At 37.0% G+C, this 18,817-nt stretch overlaps 2 protein-coding genes across 3 annotated transcripts; one reads left to right on the forward strand and one right to left on the reverse strand.

Annotated features, from left to right (window-relative positions):
• The first annotated feature begins 380 nt into the window (after positions 1-380).
• On the forward strand, positions 381-5,605 carry LOC111009240 (uncharacterized). 2 transcript variants are annotated; one of them, XM_022282261.2, is made up of 5 exons: positions 381-778; positions 999-1,190; positions 1,706-1,933; positions 2,372-4,513; positions 4,721-5,605. In XM_022282261.2, the coding sequence occupies exons 1-5, from the start codon at positions 760-762 to the stop codon at positions 5,383-5,385; spliced, it is 3,246 nt and encodes a 1,081-aa protein (XP_022137953.1). In that variant the 5' UTR covers positions 381-759; the 3' UTR covers positions 5,386-5,605. The 2 variants fall into 2 exon arrangements, with proteins under 2 accessions (XP_022137953.1, XP_022137954.1); XM_022282262.2 differs by lacking the exon at positions 381-778 and having other exon boundaries at positions 1,049-1,190; positions 1,692-1,933.
• Positions 5,606-6,268: 663 nt separating this feature from the next.
• Positions 6,269-18,174, reverse strand: LOC111009217 (protein transport protein SEC23 E). The gene is made up of 12 exons (XM_022282227.2): positions 17,169-18,174; positions 16,909-17,082; positions 15,468-15,629; positions 13,597-13,739; positions 12,121-12,196; positions 11,843-12,015; positions 11,663-11,744; positions 10,405-10,482; positions 8,580-8,741; positions 8,203-8,466; positions 7,667-7,771; positions 6,269-6,970 (listed from the first exon to the last, which is right to left on the reverse strand). The coding sequence occupies exons 1-12, from the start codon at positions 17,931-17,933 to the stop codon at positions 6,824-6,826; spliced, it is 2,331 nt and encodes a 776-aa protein (XP_022137919.2). The 5' UTR covers positions 17,934-18,174; the 3' UTR covers positions 6,269-6,823.
• Between the last annotated feature and the right edge of the window lie 643 nt (positions 18,175-18,817).

Raw genomic sequence — 18,817 nt, forward strand, 5'->3', positions numbered from 1 at the left:
AATAAACGTTGGACCAAAATAATATTTAAACTCAAATTATTTTATTTATTTTAGTACAACCCAAATTATTATATCATAATTATGTCTAATATAACTCTAAACTTCAATGAATCATTATATTTTTTTTTGCCAAAACAAATATAAGATAATTGATATATATTTCCAATAAAGAGAGTGTGAGCCACTCGACATGCTGTACTAAAAAAACAAGTACCACCCGGTAAAGTTGACAAATTTATTCATTCTTTGCATTTCCATACCAAACTTATAATTCAAACAAATAAACAAATATAAACATTTTTGTACAGTGAGAGTAGTTGGATCATCGTACGGACCGAGAAACAGACACGTACGGCCGTACATTTCCAGAGACAAGTGTTGCTCCTTCGAGAAGACGATCCCACGGGCGTTGTCTAGACTCGGATGTAGAGGATCAATCCCAGCAGCAATGGGGTTCGTAAAGTACAGTGGCCATGGTTTATGAAGAAGGGTTTCTGCCCACATGGGGATACAGCGTAAGCCGTTGCAGGCGCAGGTCTCTCTCACTGTTTTGCACGGACCGCAACTCCCTTTTTTCAAAACCCCACCACAAAAGTTGGACTTTTTTCCCCTTTATTCCCCATTTTTCATTTCCCCTTTTCGAAAAATATGATTTCGTTTCGGTTTTTCTCTCCTCTCCTTGCTCCATAGCTAACTAACTGCCTCCTATTTTCACACCTCCATTCGGTTCTTTCTTGGCTCTCCCACTCTTTTGGAAAAATGGAGCATCGGGATCAGAGTAAGCAAGCAGCCCCTCCCCTGTTTTGTTGGGTTCTTGATGGTTTTTTCTCCCTCTTTGTGTTTCTTGTTTCCTGGGTCTCTTGATTTGGTGGTTCTTGGTTGTTTTCTCTTCTGGGTTTTGGAATTGGGCATTTGGGGTTTTGTGGGTTTTTGGGGAAATTTTTGTTGGGGTTGGTTGGTTTGTGATTGAGTGGTGTTTTTGTTGTTGGGTTTTGTAGGGCAAGAGAGCCATGGAGTCCATATTTGCAGTAAATGTGGATGGGCCTTCCCAAACCCTCATCCAAGTGCCAAACACAGGCGTGCTCACAAGAGGGTTTGTGGAAAAATTGAAGGATTTAAGCCGGTTGAAGCTGAGGCTAACGACGCCCATTTGCCCCTTTCAGATGATGATGGTGATCACAAAAATTCCTGTAAGAAGTCTCTTCTTTATACTGTTTTCTTTCCTTGTCCTCTGTCTGTTTGTATAGGTTTGTACAAGTTAGGTTTCAGTTCTTTTTTGGTCCTAAACTTTCTGTTTATTGTAGTTTGGTGCCTAAACTTTGGCTGAATAACAGTTCTAGTTCTTACTGTCAACTTTTTGACAAATTATTTACGAGAAACCTGATCTTGACTCGATATCCGACAAATATCTGAAGCCATATGTAAGTAGGTTAAGTGTTGGGTTTTCAAACAGAGTAAGTTTCCGTTAATTTCGTTGTAGCACTGTAAGAGAACCTTTGAAAGTTTAGGGACCAAAGTTTTGATTGAAATCTAAAAGTTATGCTGCATTTTGGTTTCTCTTTGGAGTCGTGATTTTCTCTCTTTCTGTGTCTTTTTGGTTTGCTTTTGTCTCTTCTTTCTTTTTCTGTTGGAAATGAGGGGCCTGTGATAATGAATACTTCTGTGCCTTAAGATGTTTTTAATTATGTCAGTAAATGCTGCATAGGTCCTAAAGTCTTGGAAGGGAGTTGCAATGATAAGGGTGTTGATGGAATGAGGAAAAAACCAAAGGAATCCGAAGACGAAGTGTTTTCAGATGCTGTTGCAGAGTTTTCTGAGGGTGTAGGGCCGAACAAATCCGTGGGAGATGCTTCAAATTTGGTAAGCACCTCGAAGATGGTAGCGGAGGATGAAATGAATAGCTCCCAAACTTTGAAAGACAGAGAAATCCTTGGTAAGTTTAATGTTGGGGAAGACCTGTCTTTTGTTCTTTTTCCGTTGTCTGATCAAATAATTAGTTATTTATACTCAGTGAGTTTGACAATTTTGATTGCTTGATAATCTTTTTTAGGTTCCTGTTATCTCAATTATGGAAAAATTTGGAAAACGGCATTATATTTTGAGGACTGCCATTCCCATTATAGGATTGAAAATCTCAGCTCTTGTGAAATATTTAAAGAGGGAAATAGCCTAAATTAGGAAGGAATAATTCAAAACAAAAAAAATGAATCACTTAAAGAGGGCTAATAAGTTTCTTATAGTGTAACCGGAGCAAAATGAGACCTCTTTCTTTGACATAAAATTTAATGTCATTTTACTGATTTGTGTTTAAGAAATCTGGGCTGTCTTCGTTTTCTTTTAATTTAACAATTTATGTTTGTATAATACTCAGATCGTGTTCCATTGTCAAGTTCTTTGACTGAAAACCGAATAGCGGAAAGTTCCATTGCTGCAGAAACTATCGATCAGTCAGGAAGTGAGCAGGAAAGCAAAAATAGTCAAGAATTTGTGAATCTTGAGACTGATTTTGGAACTCCTTCGTCAAGCTCTTCAACTGGAAACCGAAAAGTGGAAAATTCGTTTGTTGCGGAAACTGCTATAGATCAGTCAGGAAATGAGCAGGACAGCAAAATTAATCCAGAATATGGGAATCTTGAGACTGATTTTGGAACTCCAACATCAAGCTCTTCGGCTGGAAACCGAAAAGTGGAAAGCTCAGTTGTTGCAGAAAATACTGTAAATCAGTCTGGAACTGAACAGGAAACCAAAATTAATCGAGAATTTGTGAATTTTGAGACCAACTTTAGAAATGGGGATTCAATGATTCTGCTCCATGATCATATGAATGCTACTGCTACAGGTGACTTGTACCCGATTGAACCTGAAATGGTAATAGCCGCTCCTGTTGAAAATGTACCTCAGTGCTCCTTGCCATCTCCTGATAGAAGTTATGATGAAAAGAAAAATGAGGGCTTCGGCTTATGTAATAACTTAGCAGAAATCGCAGCATCATCTGGAAAAGTTGATAATAACAAATTCGAGCCACTGCCAAAGACCGAAGAAACTGTTGACATACCTACAGAGCCTACTGCACATAATGAAATTCTTCCATCAATGGCTGATGTTGACAGTTCCATCCATACTGCAACACCCCCAAGTGTTGTTTCTGATGTTAAACCCTTTGCCTCAACTCAAGTCACATCATCTAATACTGGAAAAGAAACAGAGTCTTGTAGTTCTTTCAATTTACTAGAGACCAATAAAATAAAAGAAGGGAATGACAATGTGCATCCACCTTCTGTGTTGAGTGAGGTAAATGTTGTAGACCGTCCCAAGGCTTTAGTTAAAGATTCAGAGGACCCTAAAGAAGTTAAATTAACCAATTGTGTTATACAGGAGGACCCTCGTGAAGGAGTCAGTAGTCTGGGAGACAATTTTAAGTATCCTAATACCAAGGAGAGTTATCCTACTTTGCAGGCAGAGCCATTTGACCAAGCCTCTGAAGGAGCTTCTTTTGACATGAAAAGAGTGGAAAATAGGCAAAAACAAGAAAGTGGAGGCTCCGAAGTGTTGGTTGATGTGGAAGGTGCTCGTTCTAAGAACAGCGGTTGGGAAGTCGAAGAAGTTCTCATTCAAGAAGTGGATCCAACTCAGATTAAAGAAGGTATATTGAGCGAAAATGAAAAGCAAGATAAGAGTCAAACCTTAAGTGATGCTGCAATATTGCGGATAGACAGTATTCCTATTCCTTTAGCCTCCCTTTCTCCAGAAGTTGAAACGGTGGCGCCTTCCAAGAATTCCCTCAATAGTTTTTCAGAAAATGTTGCTGAAATTTTGTTTGATGAAAACTCCGTGGCTGCACCAACAGGTAATCAGAAGAGTCTGGATCAGAATGAAGTCGGTACTGGAGCCGTTATTTTAGCCGATGATGACAACAAGGCAGGAGCATGTGGAAGACATTTGGAGGAGTCGGTGCAAGTTCGTCTTTCAGCCAATGTGCATGAAAACGACGATAGCGGTGTTGGTAATAAGGATAAATTTGATAATCCAGATGTAGCTGGAGTTGAGAACAACGAAGACCCTCCAGAGGAGAAGTTTTCAATGGGGGTTGATTACGCACCTGAATCAATTACTAACAGCAGGGAGAAAAAATGCATTGCTGTTGAAGAAGATACAGCTGATGGATCTCCTAGGAAGTTATCTGGGACTGGAAGTGCTGTGCTTGTGCCGTGCATTAGTGAAGCGAATGCTGATGATCGGTCATGTTGTGTCGGGGATTTCGACTCAGTTCAAAACACTTCTGACATCCAAGCCAAAGAAAAAGCAAATTTGCTTTTGGTAAGTAAGGAATCTGTTATGGGAAGATCTGACGCTTCTCAGGATGGAGATGCAGTCAGAATTACTTCTGAACCTTGGCAAGATGATGGTGTGAAAACCGACGTAAAACCGCAGCTTACATCATCCCTTCTCGATGCTTCAGTCGATGCAAGTAGCCGAACTGACAGTCTTGAAGGCCACTGGGGATCTGTCTCAGGTATTCGTTCTTATACTATGTATAACTGGCCCTTGAGTTTTTCATTAATAAATGTGTTTCCGCTTTAAATTCTGTTGGTTCAATGGTGAGCTTATGCTATCCCATAACATGTATTTATGAGTTATAGAACTTATAACTGATACTTTTTTTTTTCTACATCAGAAACTTTCTTGATAATTAATGTATTTTCTTGATCATGAGGAACAGTGCTCTCAACTCAGTCAGATTTACCAGCTGTTGTTGATTCTGAAGTAACGCCTCGTGCACGAGCTGAAGCAGAGGAAACTGACTTGAAGAAGGCAGATGCTATGACCGAGAGACAACATTCTGACAGATCTGATTTGTTTGAGCCACCATCGTTTATGACATTGGTTGAACCTAATGGTGGAGGAATGCAAAACTCAGCCTCATCCGAAATCCAGACTGCCCAAAACCGACAGCAGCCGAATTCTGCATCTCTGCAACCTGGCTGGTTTCCATCTTATACTCATGTTGCAAACGACTCACCGGGAAGGAAGAAGAACGAAGCGATTATTGCCAAGGTGACAAACTGGAGCGCTGGGAAGCCGCACACTGCCCTGAAGAACCTTCTGGATGACGCTGCACTCGAAAACAAGCAGAAATCATCACCAACCAGAAAAGAAAATCTAGCTTCAATGATTCAGAAGGATGAAAAAGCGACGAAAAATGGCCCTGTCGACACAATGGTCGACTCCGTTACACGCCCAAGATCGCCTTCCGCACAATTGGGAAACAAAGAGATTGCAAATGAGTGGAACTCCCCTGCAAGATATCCATCAGACATCAGGAGAGAAAGGAGGAAAGGGAAGCCATATTGGGCTCAATTTGTATGCTGTTCCTCAGTTCATTAGAGTAGACTGTTTGAGATGAGATGTTGTACAACTTACTTGAATGTTATCTGTATGATTAGATTACACTACATTACTTGCACTGTCTCTGCCTGCCATTGTTGTCTGCTCAGTTTTTAGGATGCTTTGCTTTTTGGTGGAAAATGTTGGCTTTTCCCAAGAATCATGTTTATTTTGTATGTTTGGTTAATAAAAATTTGATGGAATGGACGTTCTTTGGGGATGTGATTTTTTTTTTCCTAATAAAGGCAGTTTCTTAGAACCTAAATATATATAAGCTGGATTCTTGTCATGCACGTCGCTTAACTCGATGAAAAAAGTGTTTCGGAGTGGCTCGCATTAGGATAATAATCCAATCTTAGATAAGTATGCCAAGTAGATAATATAACTCAGTGGATAAAACACACCTTACTATTTCAAAATTGAAATAACATTATCCCAATGATTTATTCATTACCTTACTATTTCAAAATTGAAATAACATTATCCCAATGATTTATTCATTTCCTAGAGTAAATGACTTACGACTCCAAACAATCCCCCTACCCAATAAACACAATAAACATAAACATGACAAAATTGGATAAAAACATCTATAAACTAATAATATACAAACAATACTTCTATGGCGACGGGATAACAAACTTGTTATCCATCATTAAATTTTTATTAGTAGAAGAGAGAAACGCAGAGAGAGTGAAAAATTTTGTGGTGGGCAGAATTTGCAAGAAGAAAAACTAAACATCTCATGATCAAACTTACTAAATACCCTAAAGAATAAGTCATCTTTAGCCCTTGAGATGGTGGGAGTTTGGAGAGAAGAGGGAGAGAGAGAGGGAGGGTGAAAATCATACATAATGGAGTTGAACAAATCTTCAAGACCTGATAAATAGAAAGTTCACAACCTATTAATTAAATTAAATAATATCAACAAGAGAGCCTTATAAAGAAAATTGCAATTTCGGACTGACTTTGAAAACACAAACACAAATGCCTAAACTCCCTTCCATATAATTTACTAGGAGAATCATCAAAAATACTTGTGGTCTAAGCTCAATACAAAAAAACAAATTGAAGAACCAAAAATCCTAACAGAATGACTTTCCCAAATGTCTATAGGCTGTCAAAGGATTCCTCTAAATTACATTGCCATCAAACCTCTCTTTTCCCCCCTTGTGTGACTTGAAGCTCAAATGACCTGGTTGACCCTTACCAAGCTGCGATGCCGACCGAGAATGTCCCCGAAAAAAAGAATTTTATCAGTGTTCCCTTATTCTTCAAATGTAGAGAATGTGGGATATTGGCTTCTCAACTTGGAAAACTAACGGAAAGACCAGAAAAGAAGTCAATAAGACCAGAGATACATAACCCTCAGTGAGTTATCCCACAGCAAGACGGATGAGTTTTTTAACTATAAGCCTCAAGAAAGCCCTGTCTATTCTCAGGATTGCACAGCCAACCTCTGGAGATGCTCAAAGAAAACTTGAAGGCTAACGTCGTCGGTGAATATGACATCTGACCCGGCTGCCATTTCTTGAGTATTGTTGTATGTGGCTGATGGATTCAACTTTGCCAATAAGAATCTAGCCTGCTCAGAAAAGACAAATAAAATAATTATGTCAACATACGACTTCGGATGGATGATTGGTGAGAATAATTTGGTTCATTCAACTCCACAATCATATATGTTGATCAAATAAACCAAACATCTACCTTCAGAACAGATTGGAAAACCCATTGCAGACATTGACTGATCAACATTACTTTATTTTTGGTTTTTCATTTTCTACAGAATAAGTGATATTGGTAACATTGAGTTTCTTTCTTTTATGCTTCATACATCTCATTGATATCTTAGCGAGTTCATGATTATAAGATAAAGGAGGTTAGACCTCTTACTTTTAAGATTGTGGCCAAGATTCCAGGAAAAAATTTACATGTTAAAACATTAAGAAGGAAAGGGTAGCCAAGTTTATTTAAAAAAATAAAGACAAAATGAAAGACGGAAAACCTGGCCTTGAATTTTTCATACGTTTCCAAGTATGAAACATTCAAAGCATAATTAATTGGTCTAACCATCTAAAATTAAGTGAGGACTGCACACGCTATAAGGAAGAGACAAAACATACAAATAGATCCTGTGTGATACTAGAAAAATGAGCTAGGAGCCAGCCTATAATAGTAATGACAGCGGAAGCACAAATAACTTTTATAGCATTTGAATACTTTTTGTGTAACGATCTTTGCGTGAATATAAACCAAAGCTGTAGATTATAAAAATAACCTGGGAACCATGCTGATCACAGACAACCAAACGAGGTACTGGAAAACGCTCATTAATAACAATTTGGGCATCATCGTGAGGACCTTGCAACAACTGTGCAAATGCCTGTAGAAAGAATGTTAGATTGATTAAATGGAAGACATAGTTGATATATTCATTCTAAATTGTCAAATGACCAAAGTTCAAGAAACACAATCTTCATTTTCAAACTTATTCTAAAAAGAAAAAACATTCGCAAGTAAATATAAAATGGTCATGAATAATGGAAGGCTTCTAAAATGTGTATAATAACATCAATTTTTTGTTATATCCATAAGTTTCCAACCCACTTGCACATATCTCAACTAATCTCACATGACATTTAGTTGTCAAGAAAATTTGTAAGATTTTAAATTTAGGTGGGTGGCGTGTTTAAACCTATTATCTCTATGCCGTCTACTTTTTCATTATAAAATCAAAATTTCCAAAAGTTAAACTTGTAAGATTTCAACTTTCAACAGTAGTAGTAGAGGCACTGAATTCAAGCAAGCACAAACTTGGTGTTCTGGCTGATTCTGGTATCCCATATTACGCCACTGAGCTATTGTCATCCCATGAAATATGACAACACTGAAATAAGAATCTAGCAGGAGAATGCGATCAGCTGCAATGGAAGCAACATCCAACAAGGCTGGTGCAGGTAGTGAATTGAATGAATATGATATTAGTGATGGTTGAATCATCACTGCAGCATTTGTAATGTTCTCCCTATTTAACAACATACGAAAATATGCAGTTTCATCTGGACTGTTGTTGAAAACCTGCACATCAGATCAGATCGCAAGGATCCAACCAAAATAACGAAAATAATTTTTACATCGTATCGTATTGACACGTATAACCTCAAGAATGAGATCATAAAAGATATAAATACCTGTACAAACTGTGAACGCCGCAAATTAAACATAAACTGAGGATACAAAGAAAAGCAAGGATTTAGGGTAAAGGAAGATGGATCATCTTTCCGATAATCACCAAACTTAGAACAGAGGCGAATCAAGGATCGATCCAACCACCGAATAGCATCAAATCCTTCCTGATAAGAGCAAAGTTCAACATCGGGTAAGTTATAGGGTTATAACTTTGGAGATACAAGTGGAACATTTTAAATGACCAATTGAACTAGCAAGCCACAAAACGTTGACTATCTTGGACTAACTGCAATAGAAGTGAATAGAAACAAATTTTCAGAAATTCCTTCCAAGGGTTGGTCCACCTCTCTGGTAATATTTTATCTTCCTAATCTCTTTTTATTATTTTTTTTTTAAGAAACAATTTCATTGATGGATGAAATTACAAAGAGAGGCGCAAACCCACCAAAAAAACCAAAGAAGTTACAGAAAACATCTCCAATTGGTTAATAAAGAGTTCATACTGTGTAAGAATGAAAATAGAGGAACCATCATGGGATGACCCATGTGGTCAATGAGAGCTAATGAAAATAGCGAAGGACTTAGAGGAAATGAGTTCAAACCATGGTGGCACCTACCTAGGATTTAATATCCTATGAGTTTCTTTGTCAACCAAATGTAGTAGGGTCAGACGGTTGGTCCGTGAATAGTCGAGGAGCGCGCAAGCTGACCCAAACACACGGATATAAAAAAAATAATATAAAATAGAGGGATGATTTACACCAAGACATAGCATGAAAAGTGATATTATCAAAAAGAGTGATGAAAGGCAGATCTTTGTCTAGGAATAGTCGATGGTTCCTTTCGTTCCAAAAAATCCAAAGAAAAGCTCGAATGAAGTGCTTCCACATAGTCCCTTTAGCTTTCTTGAATGAGAAGTACTTAAAAATGTTTTGAACAAGAGCTCCAAATAGAGGCAACAAAAGAAATATTTTCCCAAAGGTAATAAGGCCCCTTGTATTCTTCTTGAAAATTTTCTTCTATTCTTCTCTAACGAAACCTTTCACAAAATAGCTCTTGTGGCATAAGTGATAACACTCCAGCTTTCCTTTTAAAAATAGGCCCAGAAAGTAAGGTGTTCAAGTCGTCTATAACCAAGGAATACATAGTCCAACTAATGCCGAAAAAAGTTTAAAAGCCTCCAGAACAATCATCCCCGAAAGGAACAAGAAAAGAATAAATGCTGGCTCCAACGGATTTTGCAAACAACACAGCACTGGGGAAAGGGCGTTATGAGGATTCCTTGCCTGAAATATTATCTATGAGGTCAAACATCAAAGTAGAGCAGTCCATACTCCATAGGAAGACTTTGACCTTCTCTGGATATTTATCCTTCCAAAAGGCCTCAGTCATCTCTTTAGGGAGAGTAAGTAGTACAACTTTCTTGAAAAGGAATTAGTAAGTAAAAACCCCGAGGAACTAAGTTTATTCTTGTGATCTTTTTCATTAAAATGAAAATAATTCTTACAAAAAAAATCCCTCCATAAGGACCTAGTTACCTTAGATTTTACATGCGTGCAAATTCAAACGAGAAGCAATTTCATGGTCCAAGACAGATTTTCAGTTCCTTCTATTCATAACTAGCACCTGAACGCATGCAAAGATCACAAGTTCTGAAACCAGAAATGCAATCTTCTCGAGTTCAATATCTCTAATGATCTCTCAACACAGTAAATTCAATATTGTTTTCTTTGTGTGCCATAGATTAAACAAATTAAGCAGGTTGATTACTGAAAAGAAGGGCAGAAGTTTGCTTGAAGAAATGTTCAACTATATAATGAACATTACCTCCATCTCCATTTTCAAGGAAGTTAATCTTGCAACAACAACTGCAGCAGCCTCTTGATCAAACCCTTGCACCAATTCCTGAAATCAATGCCTCGAAGATTAAATTCTAATCGTTCATCCAGATAGAGAAAGAGAACCAACACAGAGAATTCATGTGTATTGACTTTCCATCGTTCATCAAGATGTAGAAAGAGAACCACGAGTGTGAGTGTGTGCAAATGCCAAGTGAGTTAAACAATTGCAAACTATAAACAAGAGCATACCAACCATAATACAACCACTACAACCAACTTTATTTTGTAACCATTTTCCATAAATTGAAATAATGATTTTCATTTGTACACAACAATGCCAATTTTTTTTAATAAGATACGAACTTTTCATTGATGAAAGATACGAACTTTTCATTAATGAACTTCCCACAATAATGCCAATTAAGGGTAACCATTTAATATTATAAGTAGAACCACACCAATCATAACACCCAGACTCTCTTTTTTTTTTTTTGTGAAAGAAACAATTTTATGAAATTACAAAAGTCCAAAAAGAGTTGCATGAAGCACTTCCAATTGGCTATTAGGGAAGTGTGGCTATAGTTGCTAAACAGGGGGGAGCAATATCATTTCCGCCAATATTTATCTATACTCTTAAAAAAGGAATTTGATAACCAAAATCTTTCCACCAATATTTATCTATGAACTTCCAACAAATTGAACTGGTACATTTAAAATATACAATAATTAGGGTTTAACAAACAAAAATAGTAACATTCTACAAGTCCACCAACTACCTATCACACTTTCTGACTATCCATAAATTATAAACTTCACTGCTTATCTTCAGGATATAATCTCGCCCAATTTTTCAATTTAATATCACTGATATAATTGAGTGCATACAAAGCCAAAATTGAAGATCAAATCAATTACTTCTGTTTTTCCAGGTAATTTCCATAAACCATTTTTCCTAGTAATTTAGTTTGAGCTTCATTCAGAAATGTATATTCACTTAAACAAGTACTGATGAAAATCCCTCATGAAATCTAGCATGAAAATGAAAGGAGTTCTCTGTTTCTTGTATGGAAACACTCAAAATAAAATACAGTAACTACTCCCTATTTTTTTTTGTTGACTTTTAGTTTTCTCCAATGTAATGTTAGTTGTTATTGATAAACAAGTCGTTAATCCCCATTCAAAATACTAGAAATAGAGTAACATTTAAAAGCATAAAAGCTTTGGAAAAATGTACAATAAGAAACCTCAGAGCTAACAGCAGTGTCTATCCATCTTCTAGTAACAGTTGTAACCCGAAGCATTGACTGACCTTCAGGATCTTGATAACTGCAATCATAACAATAAATCATCGCAACTATATGATACATGATATGGCATCTGCTGCAATACCAGATGATAATAAATCATCACAATTGATAGCTTACCTAGTAAGAAACTGCAGATACAACTGTGGATTTGCAGTTCCTTGAGTACTTGATCTATCACTTGATGCAAGATCAAAAAACACTGTCAAACAAGTGCTTTTGTCAAGGCCACACATTTTCCACAAGGTTGTATTGCCCTCCCCAATAATGGTATCAGAAACAGCAGGACCTTTCTGAAAATATACACCACAAACAATCAGTTCCACGAGGCAATCATGTAAACGAAAAATTTAAGATCCATGAGCAAAAGCCAACAACAGTGCATGAGAGCATGCAACCTTCTCCAAAGATGTGCAAGGTCCAATTATCCCCTGAATTTTGATATCCTTTGAACAATTGATCTCGAGGGTGCCACTGAAATGTAAAAGTAGGTATCAAGTTACATGAAATGTTATACTTTCTAGGCTCCAATGGAAACAGAAACTAATTTATACCAAAATTAGATGCATGGTCTCCTAACGCATTTCATACTTGTCCAAAGTAGGTACAGAAAGATGTAGACATACTAGAAGCAACGGCCAAAAAGAAAAAGAGAAAAGAAAAAGAAAAAAAAAGGAATTGTAATAGGTAGCAAATAGTTTTACCATATTTGCAAATATAGCCTAAGAAATAAGATTTTGCAAATATGGCAATTTTCTAAAGCGGGAGTCTATCATTGATAGACTAGCGTCTACGAGTGATACTAACATCTACCGGTGATATCTGATATCACCAATAAACGTCTATTAATGATAGACTGAAGACATCTATCATGTGCAGAAAAATTGTGGCATATTTACAAATTATTTTAGCTTGTGCTAGATTTGCTATTAATTAAGGCCAAATTGCTATATGTGCAGCTGCTTTAAAAAAATTATACTACTAACATGGCTTTTTATATTATCCCATCTTACCCATGTCCATAAGTCCTTCACCACTGCTATGGGAGTATACATTATTTCCATAGTCATCTAAATTTGGATCATACCATGTAGTTCTTCAATGGCCCACTTTTAATAACTTAAAGTATTCAAGCCTTCAATATACCCCACCAATCTTTTTTATCCTTTTGGGAGGAAACAGAAAGTTGTTAAAGATTCAAAATAAGCACAAAGGATATTAGGAAAATAAATCCTACGGTCAATTAAGCGGGTGGCTCCCACCTTCCAAATCTGGCCCTTTTCTCAGTGAAAATTGCTCATAACACCATGATTTCCAAGAACGCCATTGGAAGGACCATGAAAAAGGAGAGGTAGTAAATTGGGGTATTTGCTACCACAGCTCAAATTTAGGTCAACCTGCTGCTTTTTAACATTGCCGATTTTTTTAGGTTTCCAAGCAGAACTAGGCTTCAACATGAGAATGTTGTTCTTGCTGCTGATCCTTGCTAGCATTTGTAAGAAAATTCCTTGACGACTCAAAAGGAACACGCAGACTTCATAATTTTCATACTAAGTTACAGTTAACTCACCCTCACTTCTTCCTTGGCCCGTCCATATTTTTCTAAAGATTTGAAACTATTTACTCTCCTTGTATAAAAAACTCTCCAACTATCCAACTTACTAGTCAAAGAAAGCAAGAGCTAGCTACAAAAGATATCTAGATTTATCATTTATGGCTTGCCTCCTTCGTTTTTACCATATCAGGTCAAACCAAGGTAGTTGACAATAACAAAAATACGAACATCATGACTTAAAATAACATGCAGAAGCTAAAATATGGATTAAGTGAAATAGAAGAAAAGAAGCACAATATATTTATAATTATGCACTCACTTAAAACAAAGACCAAGAGAGTGTTCCCCTTCTTCAAACACACGCTTGAAAGAGTCCTTAAATACAGAATGTCCAAAACTTTCAGCTAAAACAACAAGGCCGCCGGTTTTTTCTACTGCAACTTTCATTTCCGCAACACCAACCTAGATATTTAAAAATTCCAATGAATGAAGCATGATTATTGACAGGTACAGAAAAATACATAATTTTAAGATTATTACAACAAAGTGATTGCATTATGATTATCAAATCGACCTACTGTAGTATAATTGAATCCTGATGTTCAAATATAACTTCAATTCAAATCCAATAATAATCATACTAAATTAGGTTTATTTTAAACCAGTATAAAGTAATTGAATCCTGATGTTCAAATCTGACGTGGATTGATTCAATTAACCTTCAATTACTTTTTACCGGTATGGAACAGTAGGCACCAATATTTCGTAAGACAAACTTAGGTAACCAAAATGAGATAGACAGTGACCTCATCAACAATCAAGTATGTCAAATTTGAACATCAGGAAATCCACTACATCTGAATATCATTATGTTAGAAGTATTTAGCGGATAAACAGTATATCAATATTCCTTCTGGTGCTTAGAAGCTGGAAATACTTCCCATGAGGTGCTGCATGAATAAAGATCTTTTTAAGCAAATACGTTCAAGTTTATGATGCATTAAGTCCGAGATAATATAGAAGTCACTAAATCATAATCCTCATTTCATTCTTTTTCAATGGTATACCATGCACAAAGAAAGATGTCAGATATTATACCTAGAAAAGGTCTGCTTAAAGGTTTAACTTAAGTTTAAACAACAAATCACACAACTGTAGAACATTCTCATAGTCATAACTAACAATACAGAAACAAATTATCATGCAGAATAAGTAGGGGGGAAAAGGACTATTCCTTGGGTCCTTTGCCACCTTAATTCAAAGTACCATATATACAACCACCCGCCCATATAACCACTTGAACCTCCTAAGACAATGATAGGAATGGCCCTTAAGATAATAAAGGGATATTATTAAAGTATTGAGGGTACCTTAGTAATTAGATAGGAAAGTTGTTAGGGAGTGTTGTTATAAATAGAATGGGGGTGTAAGAATGAAGGTATCCAATTGAGTGAGTATGTTTGGGCTTGAGTGATATCTCAAGAGGGGAGGGTCCAAGTACCTCTAATACTTGGTGGCTATTGTAGTTCGCAATTGTAGTTCGTTTATCTTTTATCTTTCAATATATTCCAGGTTCTAACAGACAGATCATTGTAACTTAAATATGCTAATTCAGGATGCAAATCATGAGTACTATGAAAACTTGTTAGCCGTAACACTTATATGATTCAAGGAACGCCTTGAGAAGTCACCAAAAGAAAAAAGAAAAATAGTTTGATTTCATATTGTTGGATCTCATCCACTTGATAGACTTTATCTTTTATATATATTTTTTTCCTTTTTCAAGGAAGGCCTGGAGGAAATACTAAACATTATTATTTGGACTGTACAAATACTTGGTCATGACAAAATCAACCCGTGCATCTGTAGTATGCAGAAATGCTCAAAGAAAAACACATTATGAAGAAAATGGAACAAACAAAAACAAGCATGAAAACAATATTACTGTGTATTATTTGACCATAAGGAGCTCAAAAAAGGGTATAAAATTACCACAATCGATTCAATCTAAATTTTCAGCTATGGGTATGGAAACAAAATTAGAAGTAAATAATTCTGATATTATATTAATATTTCTTTTCTAGAATTATAGAAAACAACATAATATTACTTTTTTCTTTTAAATTGCTGAATTTATATTTTTAGAAGGAAACACAGATTCTATTTGAGGCAGATAAAGTTTATAGCAACCTGATCAAGTGCTGAAGCAAACAGATCCAAGACATGGCCCTGGCTGACCAGCTGTTTTGCAAGATTTTCATAGAATTTGACTGCTTTTTTAAAGTAAGGAGCTGCATCCTTATCAAGGTCTTTATGTGAACGCACTGGATCTGATAGTTCTTTGGACACAATCTGTAAATGTTAAATTTAATCAGTTTATCAAACAAACATCAGCAATTATAAGTACAAAAGGAATGAGAACAACGTTAATATTATTCCAAATTTTAGACCCACAATACTGCAGTTATCAAAGTTTTGCATATAAGACAAAATACAAGTAGAATGACCAAGTATTTCCAATACCAAGAAAAAGCCAGAAGCAAGTTAGAATAAAATAACAAAACTATGTCTTATTCAAGTTAACTGAAGCTACGTCTAAAAGAACAGGTGAGAAAAAATATAAAAAGAGAAGACAGAACGAAAAATAAGGTGGATGCGATGATGATATCTGCCACTCTTTCGATGCAAGTTCTATATGCTCTTACACCTAAATTCACACTTTAGCAATCCACCTTAGTTGAGTGATGCCAAACAGGCTGAAATTGCACTGTTAGAGTCAATGCACAATAACACGGTTTTTAAAATGCCAAGTGGTAGTTGAAAAATATGCAGCATCTGGACCCAACTTCCAAGCTTATTTACAAATACTTTTGTCAGACATGTATTGATACAGGCAGGCAACAGCTATATTAAGGTACGATTCCAATGACTTGTAAGACAAAATAACCACTAACTATCCCATGAACTTTGATCAATATTATCAAGCAATTGATTATACTAACACTAGTTTCACATGGTACTAGAAAAGCAGTGGAGAGAGAAGAAGGAAACATAAGGATCCAGGCTCTGTTTTTTTTTTTTTTTGTTCATGAGAAACAAATCCATTGATATCATGAAATTGCAAAAGAGGGGAACCCCCGAAGATCCTGGCTCAATTTGGCAATAAAAATATTGGCCAGGCCCACTGATTGTTAAGGAAAATAAGATCGAAGTCCATATTATTCTGTACTAATAAATTGATTTTTTAAGTTCAACAACACTTGGGGTGAGGCTTTGATCCTCAGGTTGGCACTAATAAATTGATTTGAACCAATGCAGATAACAAGTTTAAGGAAAAGGAAAAAGACACAAGTCAACGCCTTAGGATGACCAAAATGACCCAGAGATTGTCTGCTACCATAAGAAATGACAAATTCACAATCAAATACAACCAAAAAAATCAGTAATAAAGCAACATGAATTACCACAATGTAATTCTAAACGTCTGTATAATATTCTAACAACCAAAAAACAAGTAACTTGCAAAAATGATCCTAAGCATTGGATTGGATGTGATCTAGCACAATTGACAAATAATAACATATAATTCAGAACAATGAACGCCGGGAATGGACTCTCTTTTTCCCCTTACCGTGCCAGGCCCCTCTGTGCATGGACCACCAACCAAAGCAATAATTCGAGCACCTGTCCCGGGCAAACAAGCGCCAAGCAAGCTAGCAGCAACACTTAACGCCACTCCCGTGCACCGAGATGCCCGATTACCGGGAGAAACAGGCCATTGATCCGTTTGAAGTTCGTCCAACAACTACAATTCGTAACAAATACAACCGAGTTCAAGAATTTCCCCAACCCAAAAAATTGAACAGAAACAAAGAAACAACGGGAGTGTACCGAATTGAGGGTATATTCGCAATCAGAAGCAGGCAGCAAAAAACGTGTAACACCTGAATTAGGGAATCCATTGGGGACCCCCTTTTGATACGCCCCAGTGGGTCTCCGCCCTCCCATCGAGAGCCCCAATTGCTCCAAAACCTGCTCCTTAGAAACCTCCTTGGTACCCCGGAAAACATACACCTTGGACATGTCGGAGAATCCCAATTCATGAACCTGAACCTGAGTCCCAAAGGAAAGAAATCCAACAAGAGCATTATCAGGCAACAACCCGATCGCCCTCTTAAGCGCGGATTTGACAAACCCCAATTCCTCCTCAATCATGCACGTGTCGAGCAGGAAAAGAAAAACCGGGGAGGGATTCGCCTGCTGGGACGAATCAAGGCCGGGATTGGGGTTAACGGATTGCGGAAGAGCATATTGAACAGTGGTGTACTGCGGGTAAAGCTCCCCAGGCAGATTGGTCTCGGAGATCATGGCGTAATACGGCGGGAAATGGCAGCGCTGGTAGCAGAAGGGGCAGATCCAAATCTTGGCAGTGAAGTCGACACGGGAGAAGGGGTTGAGGACGGCGGAGCAGGACTTGCAGCGCAGCGGCGCGTAGGGGAGCGTGGGGATCTCCGGGTGAGCGCGGATCGGAGCGATCGAAGCCGCGAGTGGGACAACGCACTTGCTGGACTCAACCTTGGTGCGAGGCCACACATTCCAGGTCATGCGGACTCCATCAATGCCCTCGGGATCTGCTGCGTTCGCCATTTCAGACATTGTTGTTGTTTGGGGTGGATTGTGGAGGATAATTGAATTGGGGAATTTCGAATTGGAGAAGTGTTTCCCGCGAAGGAAGAAATTGGGTGTTTGGAGAGAGAGAGTAGAGAGAGAAACAAGCGAAGCGAGGCGACCCCCTGAGAAATTGCAGAGAATGGGGTCACCGCAGGAGGAGAAGAAGAGAGAAGAAGAAGGAGAAGGAGAGGATGGGAATTGGAAGAGAAGAGAGAGAGAGAGAAGAATTTGCTAAAATTTTCCACCAAAAACAGCATTTATTTTTTTATTTTTTTATTAAAAAAACAGTATTTATTAGAAATTACCATTTATTTCTTTTCCCACAATGTACACAACCAAAACCTACCCTCTTGGTAACGTTCAATTTCTCTTTTCTTTTGTTTCCAGGAAAAAATAATAATTGGGCTTTTTTTATTTTACTATTTAAAATTTTAAAGTAAAAGAAAATTAATCTTTTAAGCTAAATATTCAAAATTTTATGGTTATACTTTTAACACTAGTTTTCGATGAATGCGTTTTCTTATTTAATTTGGGTACAAAGTTTTCAAGGTCCAACTATAATGGCACGTTTATAAAAGTCAGACATTAATATAGAATAGTTTTCTACTTGGGACTTGCATTTGAATAACAAACATTGAAAACGAAGATTTTGTCAACATTTTGGTGAAGAATTTGTATTTAGAAATGAGTTTAAGATTGAAGTGGTACTAGAAAGAGCCATACCAAGAAAACTTCAAGGACGTGTAGGTTATGCAGTAGTATAGCTATGGATTCAATACTGTAATAAGAATGATATGATGGTTGTCGTTCAAAATCGTCTTTACGAGGCCTATCGACACTCTATAAGGTTAAGTTCAAGCCCTGCCATG

This window comes from Momordica charantia (genome assembly GCF_013281855.1).
Source record: "Momordica charantia cultivar OHB3-1 chromosome 5 unlocalized genomic scaffold, Mcharantia_2.0 BLBB01000005.1, whole genome shotgun sequence".
Classification (NCBI taxonomy): Eukaryota; Viridiplantae; Streptophyta; class Magnoliopsida; order Cucurbitales; family Cucurbitaceae; genus Momordica; species Momordica charantia.